Source organism: Sus scrofa, chromosome 17 (genome assembly GCF_054392235.1).
Source record: "Sus scrofa isolate SSC_HxYL_T2T_F1_AM1 chromosome 17, Sscrofa_HxYL_maternal_Yorkshire_Landrace_v2.0, whole genome shotgun sequence".
Classification (NCBI taxonomy): Eukaryota; Metazoa; Chordata; class Mammalia; order Artiodactyla; family Suidae; genus Sus; species Sus scrofa.
Window position 1 is genome coordinate 15,963,616 of NC_139399.1, and position 12,827 is coordinate 15,976,442.

At 41.0% G+C, this 12,827-nt stretch overlaps 1 protein-coding gene across 1 annotated transcript in view; it reads right to left on the reverse strand.

The window, feature by feature from the left end:
- LOC100628139 (uncharacterized) overlaps window positions 1-12,827 on the reverse strand; it is a 217,790-nt gene that overhangs the window by 191,801 nt on the left and 13,162 nt on the right. The window contains exons 10-13 of the mRNA XM_085003024.1: window positions 11,066-11,122; window positions 10,302-10,379; window positions 4,155-4,356; window positions 1,527-1,710 (exon numbers count right to left, since the gene is read on the reverse strand). Coding sequence (XP_084859150.1) covers window positions 1,527-1,710; window positions 4,155-4,356; window positions 10,302-10,379; window positions 11,066-11,122 — 521 coding nt within the window. The remainder of the gene's footprint in view (window positions 1-1,526; window positions 1,711-4,154; window positions 4,357-10,301; window positions 10,380-11,065; window positions 11,123-12,827) is intronic.

Genomic DNA, 12,827 nt, shown 5'->3' on the forward strand with positions numbered 1-12,827 from the left:
CTATTATGACTACTAGTAGCTTTGCAGTTATGGAGAGTTCATCAATTCCTATGGAAAACATTAAAGGCCTCTCCTTGGATGAGGCTGTCGTAAATGTCATGACATGACTGCTGCAGACAATGGATCTGAATTAAAAGGGTTACTTTAGGAGTTCCCGCTATGTCTCAGTGGGTTACGAATCAGACTGCAGCAGCTCAAGTCACTGTGGAGGTACAGGTTTGATCCCCAGCCAGGGGCGGTGAGTTCAAGAATTTGGTGCTGCCGCAGTTGCAGTGCAAACTCAATCCCTGGCCCAGAAACTTTCATGTGCTGTGGGGGAAGCCACCAAAATTACAAAAAATGTTACTTTACCCAAAGGGCCAGAAATGCCACCTGCCCCCACAAATATACTTATATAAGCTCTTAAAATGCTGTACAGCTTCTGGGATACACAGTGCTGGTTTTTAAAATATATACATATGGAAGTGCATACACACACATTTTGGCTTCTACAACCTGTGGACACATTTCTTTAGGTTTTTGGTCTCATACCTTTTAAAAGGAGTCAAAAGCTTAAGGGCAGAAATTGAAGGAAGAAAATGTTGAAAGGAAGTGACATTCTTTAAGCACAAAGATAGTTATCCCACATGAACCATTCAAATTTTAAATTAAATGATAGCGAAATTAATCACAGAGCAAAAATACAGGCAGGTAAGGTGTGGCGAAAGAAAATTGCTTTACATGCCGTTCACTCCATCATAGATTTAAAGCACTGTATTTTAATTTAGCCTGTATTTTCACATAAAAAACTCAAAATTGGAATTCCCTGATGGCTGAGCCAGTTAAAGATCCAGGGTTGTCACTGTTGTGGCTCAGGTCACTGCTGCTGTGCGGGTTCAATCCCTGACCCAGAAACTTCTGCATGCTCTGGGCCAAACAGAGCCAAACAAACAAACAAAAAGCCAAAATGAAGCCATGGATTTGAAGTAAGAACATTATTTTGCTGGAGTTCCCACTGTGACTCAATGGGATCAGCGGCATCACTGCATGGCTTTGGTCTGGTCTGGTTTGGTCTCCGAAAAATGCGGCTTGGAGTTGCCTGGGAATTCCATATGCTGCTGGGTGGCCAAGAAAGGAAAAAAAAGAAAAGCAAAGGAAAAAGTAGATCTATGCCCATGAGTGGGATTGCTGGGTCATATGATTGTTCTATGTATAGTTTTCTAAGGTCCCTCTGTACTGTTCTCCATAGTGGTTGTACCACCTTAGAATATTACTTTGTTGAATGGACCCAAAATGCCAATCATTACTTTCATGAAGAAGCTCAATTTACCTAGCATCCCTCCATTCATAAAATATATACAGGGCTCTTAGAAGCCAAGAAGTGCAAGTGAATAATTCAGCTATAAATGGCAGGGTTCATAATTAGGAGGAGATGACATTTTATTTGTTTCAGACCTACATGATACATATTAAATCAAAGGGATATGAGAAATAATACTGGTGAAATGGTGTCAGAAATATGAACATTTCACCAAGGATTAATTTACCTGGTTCAGCCTGTCTCTCACAGCCTTCAATTCCCCTTGTAGTCCTTCGACAGTGAGTTCAAGTTGCTGTTTCAATTCAGTTTCTTTACTACATTGCTCTTCTTCTCTTCTTAACTGCTCTCTAATTTCTTCAGATAACATATCTGCCTTTTTTCTTTGTTCTTCTTCTTGTTTTAAGGATAATCTGTGGATAAATATGCTTACCTTAAAATCTGTCTTGTTAGAAAGAAAAAGTTCATTCGATGATCTGGCTCTTCACACACTGTGTAATATCCCAATGATATGTCTGTCTCTGTTCTCCAATTATTTTTCACTTCTAGGTCTCATGGTTTTAATTTTTAAATTTTTTATTATAGTTAATTGAGAATGTTCTATTTCTCCTTATAGCAAAGTGACCCAGACATACATGTATATACACTCTTTTTCTCCTATTCTCTTCCAAAATGTTCTATCACAAGTGAGTGGATACAGTTCCATGTGCTACACAGCAGGTGGGTCTTCTAGTGTTAATTTGTCACTTTGGTTTCTTCACAGAGATAGTAATACTTAAAAGATAGCAGTGAGTGAGTTTCTGCCATGGCTCTGCAGAAATGAATCTGACTAGTATCCATGAGGATGCAGGTTCGATAGCTGGCCTTGCTTGGTGGGTTAAGGATCCCACACTGCCATGAGCTCTGGTGTAGGTCAAACATGCAGCTCGGATCTGGCATTGCTGTGGCTGTGGTGATGGCCAGGGGCTAGTGATCTATTTCGACCCCCAGTCTTGGGAACCTCCTTATGCCATGGGTAGACACTAAGAAGAAACAAAAAAGCAATCAAAGAAAAACACTTTGCTACTAAGTAAGTTTTAATCAGTAGTAACCAGTGAATAGTGCCGGAAGTTGAAATTTAAAATTATTCAGGAAAATTAGAGGTGAAAACTACCCTTTGTTCCCACACAGTCATAATGACTCTCCATTAGAAGAGAGAATGCAGTTACTAACTAAAAGAAGCTGTTGTTTAGAAACAAGTTTATAAGTTCACTAGAAATGTCCGTGCAGCTTCCTGAACTATTCCGTGTACCCCCAAATGATTTATAGCACAAGATAACATCTGTAGATGTCTTTTGCATCTACAAGTCCCCACATCTATAGTGCACGATATCATCTGTAGACATCTTATAGAGAACATCTATCTGGGGATTACTACAATCAAACTAAGCTAAGGAGTCTAATATCTATGGCCGTATTATTTGTTTTTCTTTTTGGGCCACACTTGTAGCATGTGGAAGTTCCTGGCCCCATACCATACATCACAGCTGGGGCAATGCCAGGTCTTTACCTCACCAGGCCAGGCCAGGGATCAAAATCTCACTGCCACAGAAACAATGCCAGATCGTGATCCCGCTGTGCCACAGCAGGAACTCTCTGCCCTGTGCTTTTTATGATTTTTTTTCTTTTGAGACACTTTCAACTTACCATGTTAAAAATAATCTATTTAATGAATCATTTTAAACGCTCTTCTAAGCAAGATATGATCCATATTAATTAAACAATAAAGACAAATATGTGCTTTCAGCATAGACCACAGAAGTAATTTCATCTTTGTGTGAGAAATATGTTGACTAATACTCACTTTCCATTTTACTTTTCTTCTATCCACATCCACACAGATGTTAAGAAGAAACCTGCAAAGTATTTTAAAAGCTTCTGTCTTGAGAAAAATGGTCATTTCATAAGCCTGTGGGTGGAAACCTAACATAATATAATCTTCTCTGAGAACAATTCAGAAATATGGACCAATGAGTTCCCACTGTGGCACAGGGGTTAAGGACTGGGCTTGTCTCCATGTCATTGTCAGTTTGGTGTCTGGCCCCAGAACATCCATATGCCAAGAGTGCAACCAGAAAAAGAAAAAACAAAAACAAAAAAATGACAAGAGTACAATGGATTCAAGACTTTTTTTTACAGTTCTTTTAATTAATCCAAAAAATATGAGATTAAAGAATTTTTTCAGGAGACCCTGTCATGGCGCAGTGGAAATGAATCCCACTGGGAATCATGTGGTTGTGGGTTTGATCACTGGCCTCGCTCAGTGGGTTAAGGATCCGGCATTGCCATGAGCTTTGGTGTAGGTCGCAGATGCAGCTGGGATCTGGCATGGCTCTGGCTCTGGCATGGCTCAAGGCCGGCAGAAACAGATCCCAGTAGACCCCTAGCCTGGGACCCTCCATATGCCACGGGTGTGGCTGTAAAAGGTCAAAAGACAGAAGAAAAAAAGAATTTTTTCAAAGTAAATAATTAAAAATGAAGACATAAATTCATAGAAAAGGTGTTCCTTGTATCATTAAATACAACACAGAAAAATGAAACAAAAACCAAAATTCAATCTGATAAACAAGCAACAAGGTTTTCATAAAGTGGAGGTAGGTACAGTCATGAAAATGATTATGTGCAATTATATGCATTAAATTATCAGACGTTTTCACTGTTAAGAACTTGCTGATTTATCTTCAGGAAATCACAGTCCACAATACTAATGAAGATTTTCCCCTCTAAAATCCTAGAAGGTAAGATAGCACTTATAAAACATCTCTTCTATAACTGCATCATGAAAACAGTTAAATGGTAAAACCAAGATGCTCAGTACCTCAAGCTGCAGAGCTCTCCTTGCCACTCTGCCATTTGATGCTCTAACTGGGACTTCACTTCTTTTGTTTCTGATAGCTCCTTTCGTAGGCCACTGATCGTACTTTCCATGTTTTTAACTTTTGCTTTAAGGTGTTCACATCGGTTGTTTTTAAGTTCTAGCGATCTTTCGTATGCAAGAACTGCACCTAAGCTAAGAGAACCTGCATTCAGGAGAAAAGAAAAACAAACAAAACACATGAGCAATTCTTGTGGATAAAGGGTGGGGTGCTTGGTACATTCACTCATCCATAACATGAGACAATACATATTGGATATCTATAATGTGGAAGCATGCGAATAAGCTCTGCAGATAAAACACACAAGACCCCTGGCTCTTGTTCAGCTTCGAGTCTAGTAGAAGAGAGAGACAAACAAAGAAAAACTCAGAGAGGTACTATAAGACAAGAGAGGTCCATGATCAATAACGTAACTGGATGTAGACTGGGTCCAGGGAAGATTCCCCAAGGAGGAGATGACCACACTGAGAAATGAAGGCTGAGCCAGAAGCACGGAGCAAAGAAGGAAGAGGAACACTGTAAACAGTGCACAGCCTGTGCCCATGTCCTCCTGCCATCTGCTCCTCGCCAAGACAGAGGAACATGTGCAAGATTCCCTTCCTACCTGAAACAAGCAAAAGGAACACAAACAGAATACATAACAAATGCTCTTCCAGACCAAGGGCTTCAGGCAAGGAAGGACAATGTTCCCTGAAAACACACGAGGTTAGCCTGAAGAACACCCCAGCTCACTGCCTTGAGAGAATGTCCAGGCCCCAACACAGGCAGAAGGAACTGACCTGGAGGCCACCAGGCTCCCTGAGTTGACGTGATGACACTGAGAGTCTGGTGGAACCAAAGCAGACAGCACAGGTCAGAACATGAGAAGAGGGAGTTCCCCAGTGGTGCAGTGGGTTAAGGATCCCCTGTTCTCACTGTAGTGACTTTGGTTGCTGTGGATGTGTGGGTTTGATCCCTGGCCTGGGAACTCCCATATGCCACCAGCAGGGCCAAAAACAAATGAATTAAAAAAATAAATAACTGAATTTTCATAAAACCCATGAAGTAAAAATTGAGAGAACTGCACAGAGAAACAAATACACAATTATATTCTGAGATGGCACTAGCCCTCCCTCAATAAAGTTGACAGGCTGCAAAGCAGCAGGGATATGATAGACCTGAACACCAATATTCTTCTCGAGTAGCCAGAGAACACTTACCAGAAGAGACTATATTCTGGGTCATAAAATACAGCTTAATAAAAGGAGCAAGCCAAAAAGATCTAAGTCATACCGAGTGTGTTCCCTGATGACAAAGCAATGAAACTGGAAATGAAGAATGACAATACCTCTGGAAAACACTCAAATATTTGGAATCTAAATAACCCTTGAGGCAAAGGAGCAATGAGAAGAGGAATTAGAACGCATTTTGAGTGGAACTGAAAGTGAAAACACGTTATCCCACGATCGATGGGATGCTGCTTACATCCAGGGAAATTTATAGCATTGAATGTCTGGTTCAGAAAAGAAGAAAGGTCTCAAATCAGTGACCTTGGCTTGCTCCATAAGAAACCAGCAAAAGAGCACATTAAACTCCAAGAAATCACAAGAAAGGAAAAAAGAAACATCAAAGGCAAAACTCAATGAGAAAGAAGACAAATAACACAATGTGGAAAACTCAGTGAAACCAAATGTTTCCAGGGGATCCCTACGAGGGATAGACCTCTAGCCAAGCTGGTAGGGAAACAACGAGAGAAAGGACAAATTACCAGTTTCCAAAAGGAGTAATGTGATCTTGCTACAGTGTCTACCCATATGAACAGGATGACAGAGTAATATCATAAACCTTAGGGCAACAAATTGGACAACTCAGATGAGATGGGTAAGTTCCTTGAAAGAGAAGAATTACCAAAGCGCAATGCAGAAAGAACAAGTAAGCCAAATAGCCCTCTATCTGAAAAAGGAACGAGAGCCCCAGGGAAAGACCTTCCCACAAAGGAAAATTCTAGGCCCAGATGGCTACGCTGGTGAAATCTACCAAGTGTTTTTGGGAGAAATAATACCAATTCCACACAAATTCTCCTCAAACAAGGAAGATGCCTCACAGTGCTCCACTCATTCTGTGAAATTAGCATTATCCTCAAGCCAGAACCAGTAAACGGTATTCCAAGAAAGCTATGTCATGAAAACGGGGGTAAAAATTCTAAACAGGACATCAGCCAATTAAAGCCAAAAATACCTTCAAGGGATAATCTGTCCAAATGGGGTCTATCCCAAGAATGCAGAACACAGGGCTGTTTCGCTCTTTCCAAATCAACTTAGGTCAATCCCCATATTAACAAACTAAAAAGAAACACCATACGATCCTGTCGGTAGGTAAAAAGATGCACTTGACACAACTCCACATCGTCCTGAGAAAACCTGCCAGCATACCAGGAATACAAGGGAACTTCTCTGAGATGACGGAGACCTATGATTAAACCCGCAGCCAACACTGTATCTAATGAGGAGAAATGGAATGCTCCTCCCAGAATACAGGGACTAAGACAGGAACAGCTTCTTCTGCTCCTCTTCAGCACAATACCAGAGGTTCCAGCCAGTGCCATGGTCAAAGTCAAGCAACAGAAGGCATCGGAGGGGCAATGAAGAAGTGAAACTGGCTGCGAATCAGCAGGCAGCATGGTTTCCTAATAGGAGTTAGCGAACTCCACCTTGTGGGTCAGGCTGCTTGCTTTGGTGAAGTTCTCCCAAAACACAGACATTTCCAGAAATTTCTGTGCTGTCTGTGGCTACACTCATAGCACAACTTCATGGGCTGGTTAGCTGGACAGAGAAGGTGCTGGCTGGCTGCAAGTCTTGAAGATGAACTGTCTTTAGAAAGAGAGTAGCTTAAGAATGAAGACGCTTCCCAACCTTTGGTCACACTGAAAATCTGAGAGAATCTACCAAAACTCCACAAGACCTACTAAATGAGCTTGGTAAGGTTGGAAGACACAGAATCAATATACCACATCCAACCGTATTTCTATCATCAGAGTAAACCCTCAGAAATTAAAATTTAAAATATACTAGTTACAACTGCCCTGGAAAAGAAGAAATACAGGTGACCACATAAAAGTTGGAGACATCGATACACTGAAAACTCCAAAATATTATGGAGAAATTCAAGGAAGATCTGCAGGAATGGAGAAATTGTCTTTCTCCAAGGCTTGAAAACTCACTATTGTTAAGAAGTCAGTTCTCCCCCAAAGAAATCGGTAGATGCAACATGATCCAGAACTCATTTGCAGAAGACTCGCAGATTTTTCTTAAAGAAAGAGACAAGCTGATTCTAAAGTTCCCGTGGAAAGAAGGGTCTAAAATGGGTACAAGAGGAAGCCAGAGGATTGATTGTGGCCTTTAACCACACAGCAAAGAAAAGCAGCAGCTGGACTGTAAGCGAGGGGCAAACATGACAAGACCTAATTTTCTAAAAAAGTACCTAATAATGGTGGTTACCGTGAACACCAAGGTTCCAGGAGGGGGAAATGCAGGGCAGCAAGTCCTGAGGTTACGTCAGCATTCTCGGAGGCCAGTGATCAACCGACCTTGGGTGAAGGCACAGGCGAGAAGCCAAGTCAACAGAAAAACACAGTGAGTGGGAATTATCACTGCCCTTTGGCTGAAAGCATATAATAACTCTTTATGCTTTCATAGAGATCTTTTGCCTCTGACTTGAACAGCACAGTAACATATTCATGCAGTACTAGACAAACACCCCAAACATTCATTCACAAATTCATCCACCAAATATTGAGGAACAAAATGAAAAGTAAAAATACAGGACACGATTCAATACTAGTTTCAGCGGAAACGCATCCACCTAGTATCCCTGAAGATGCGGGTTTGATTCCTGTCTTCGCTCAGTGAGCTATGCTCTAGTTTGCAGACATGGCTCAGAACCCACATAGCTGTGGCTGTGGCACAGGCGGCTGTAGTAGTTCTGATTTGACCCCTAGCATGGTGACATCCTTGTGCTGTGGGTTCGACCCTAAGAAGCAAAAACCAACCAACCAAACAAAAAACAAAGAGAAGCAGACAAAGTCACAACATCCTCTGTTTGCATCATAATTGCACTGTTTTGTGTTTCAACTGAAATCATGGTTTAAAGATTTTTATTTTTTTCTAGCATAGTTGATTTAATATGCTGTCAATTTCTGTACAGCAGAGATAAGTGCACCTTTTTAACAACACACAAAACTTCAACTGCAAAATTATTCTTGGTTTCCAAAAATTGTTATGTCTATGCTTTTCTCGGTTCCTTATGCTGAAACGTGTTCCTCTACTGCTCTGACAAATTTCTCTTCATGTTTTCAGACTCAGCCTGCTTTGTGAAGTCCTCCTTAATTATGGCTATCTTTCCCCAGATAAATAGGTATCTTTTCCCCTGGAGCTACCTTAGTGTTTTATCGATTTTTTGTAGTCAATTTCTCCACCTGAACTGGAAATCATTTTTTACATGTCTCTTATCTTCTAGACTGTGGAGGACAAGTTCTTTTTGGTGGTTGTTTTTGTTTGGTTTGGTTTTTTGGCTGCACCCACAGTATTTGGAAGTTTCTGAGCCAGGGATCAAATCTGAGCCATAGCGCAGCTCTACCTATCCCGCAAGCCCAGATCCTTTAACTCACTGGATGGCCAAGGGCTGAACACACACTGCCCAAAAGACCTGAGCAGCTGCAGTCAGATTGTTAACCCACTGTGCTATAGTGGGATATCCAGGACCTGCTTTTAAACATCATCTTTGTATAAAGTCTTTTACTCAATAACTGTCTATAACTGTCTATAACTGTCAATAACTGTCTATGCTCAATAGTGGGCATAAAAAGAAGAAGAAGAATATAGATAAAAGGTGTCAGAGATAACTTTCTAGCAATAAAGCCTGAGGTCAGTCAGCAGTGAGGTCAGTCAGATTCAAAGGAACAGAGGGCAGGAAACAGAGAGGGCAGGCAAGGCTGTTCTGAGGCAGGAAGAAAAGCATGCAGTCAGGTAAACATTTGTCTACACTACAGGAAGAGGTGAGGAGGGCCTCAACAGCTGTTCAGATGACAGGAGCAAAGGACAGCCAGAAAAGGCTGGAGATAGAGAGTCAGGCAAAAGTCCGAATATGAATATCTTTTACGTCATTGTAAGATGCATGGATATTCATTTGCTTTCTAGAGTGGTTCACGGTCCTACATGCCCCAGAGACAGATCACTCTAAGTGTCATGGGAAGGATGCATTTGAAGGGCACACAAATAAATGGAGGGATATGAGTCTGAAGGCTTTAATAAGCAAAAAGGCTGCTGTTTCCAGATGTTTCCAGAAATACTTCGCACGTAAATGATCGGGGGAGAGAATATGTATGGCTGGGACATTTTGCTGTACTTGACAGAACACTGTAAGTCAACTACAATAAAAATGTTAAAAAAAAAAAAAAGACAGAAACCAATTCAACCAGCATTCCACATAATGGCATGCTGCTGTTTGTCTCTATTTAATAACAGGAACCAAACACTGCATAAATAAATGGACAACGAAATCTATGTTTCTTATGCTTGGAAATACCTTTCAAAGCTTAGATACCAAAAGTAACATCTACCTTATTTACCTCAAATTCTCCCATTAAATTAAAAAAAAAATAGTATGCTTTCATTATAGATCCCGAATAAGCAAGAGGCATGTAGGTTTAACAAAACACGCAGTTAAGATTTCAAAAGGAAGGAATGTTATGTTTCCAATGATTTTGCACTAGCGAAGTGCACACACAGCAATGTGAACATGCTGGCTGATGAGGAGAAAAGTCGTTTCCAATCAGAGGAACGGATCATGATCCCAAGGGGATAAAGTGAGAGCCTCTCTTTCATGCAATACCGCGGCAGCATGGACCCCCATTGTACTGCAAGCGTATATCATTATCTTCAATTTGCTCTCGAATTTAGGAAGTACCCATTAGGGATGGCACTTCAGTTGAATGTCCAATTCATTTCTCATCAGAGAGAGTGTGTGGAATTCATCACCTGGGATATATACTTGCAGAGTAATACCGCATAGAAATATTCAATTTTCCATACCCGTGTGGGCCACTTCTATACCTCTATTTCTTGGATCCTCTTGTTTAGCCATCTTAGAGTTGCCTAATCCACTCGCCCAAGGAGGTCTCTGAGGCACATCTGAGGAATAATGTAGAGACAATATTCAATATTGAAATATGATTATCAAAAAGGACACAATAAATTCAAATGCAACAGCCGTATTAGATATCAGTGATGTTTTGCATTTTAAAATCAGCGTAGTATTTACTGATATAATACCAATTTATCATTTAGGGAATGAATCCGATTCATTTCTTCTGTTTCCAAAATCTGTTGGGTTTGGTATCTCATGCCAATGTTGAAAAGGATCTTAACAAAATATCAGCTACCTTAAAAACAACAACAACGACCAATGCCTCCATATTCAAATTAACCTCACATGCATAACAAATGCCAATACCACCTGTACCTTTGATGCCTGATAGGGATGAGGGGTGGCTGTGATTGACCCCAGGGCTAGCACCCCTCCTGCTTCCAGGATTCTATGGAGCAGCAATGATCTGATTGGGTTTCAGTGCAAATACACTGAAGCCCCTTGCAAGGCGTTCTCCCCAATTTCCTCGTTACTTCCACAATCACCCACTTCATGTGTTTCTTTCCTCCCTCCTTCCTTTCGCTATGTCTGAAACCTGGGAGTTGTAGTGAATGACTGACCCTGGTGCGGTTTGGAGAACCGCTGAAACAATTCCATTATTTACATGAAATTGGTATGATTTGGATGAATGTGTTATACCGAATTACAGTCAGGTCCTTTCACCGAATACCTTGCTTTGACTCCGTTTCTCCTGATGTCTGCCTTGGAGGTCCCTCTGCTGTGCGATCTATTTGAATAAAGTTATAAAGGGGTTGATGAAACAGTGATGTCAGAACATAACGTGACTCAAACAACAACCATATTTTAACCAGAATTTTTTAAAAAGAGAGAGAATCCTGATGATGAATAACACATTCTAGAGTATGAATTTTCCCATGAAGAAAACCAGCGCTTCTTGGCCAGGCATTGCTTTTCAGACTTCTGTACTATTGGCAGGTAGCTTTCAAAAATAATCTCTTACTGGTATGCTGAGCACCAGCTCAGTTCTGCAGTTCTTGTCTTTTTGTCATTTGTTTATAGCACCAGGAATCAACTGCTAAGTTCCCAGCTTTAAAGAAGGTAACTTTTTTTTGCTGTGAGCCGCACGGGAAGTCCAAGAAGGTAACTTTTGTGCGGAGACGAATCACCATGCGATGACTAGTACTCATCTATGAAACGCAATCCGTGTGTTGTAAAAAGTAAAGGGCCATTTTTATAACAAGACCGACTTGTTATGATGTGATTATACAGCAAATGCAACACACTAACGTAGAATTCTTTTTGATCTAGCAGCAGCTCGGGTCACTGCAGAGGTGCAGACTCAACTCGAGGCCTGGCACACTGGGTTAAAGAGTCTGGCATTTCTGCAGCTCCAGCTTTGTTTCAATCCCTGGGCCAGATATAGCCATTAAAAAAAAAAAAAAAAAAAAAAGAGTTTCCCCTGTGACTCAGCAGGCTAAGCACCCAGGGTTGTCTCTGTGAGGATGGGAGTTCCCTCCTTAGACTTGCTCAGCGGGTTATGGATCAGAGGTTGCCCCAAGCTGCAGCATAGGTCACAGATGCTGCTCAGATCCGGTATTGTTGTGGCTGTGGTGTGGGCCAGAAGCTCCAGCTCTCATTAGACCCCTAGCCTGGGAACCTCCATAGGCCGTGGGTACGGCCCTCAAAAAAAAAAAAACAACAAACAAAACAAAACAAAAAAACCAAAGAAAACAAAAAAACCAAAAACAAAAGAGTGAAATGATCAGGGCCATGCACAGAATCAATCACTGTTAATGAATAAATGCATAAATCCTGGGTCCTTGGAGAACAAGGCTCTGCTTAATATTTTACGAATGGTAGCAACTGAGAAGGGGAATTATCTACAGGAATGGCTTGAAGTTATTCCTATTTATTTTGCAGTTTTCCTGTTACACATCTTCCCGTGTTGAGGGTGAGGGAGTGGGAGGGACTGGGAGTTTGGGTTCGTACATGCACATGACTGCCTTTAGAATGGATAGGCCATGGGGTCCGCCTGGACAGCACAGGGAACTACATGCAATCATGTGTCACAGAACATGACAGACGATGGTATGTGAAGGAGAATGCCTATGTGTGCATGGCTGGGTCCTTTTGCTGTACTTGACAGAACACTGTAAGTCAACTACAATAAAAACGTTGAAAAAAAAAAAAAAAAAAAAAAAGAGAGAGAGAGAGAATCCACTTCGACCTGCATTCCACATAATGGCATGCTGCTGTTTGTCTCTATTTAATAACAGGAACCAAACACTTCATAAATAAATGGACAACAAAATCTATGTTTCTTATGCTTGGAAATACCTTTCAAAGCTTAGATACCAACAGTAACATCTACCTTATTTATGTCAATTCCTCCCATTAAATTAAAAAAAAAAATAGTAACAGAATCATGAGTAAGAAGACTGTGAGCATTTCAACTATTTTAGTGCTCTACT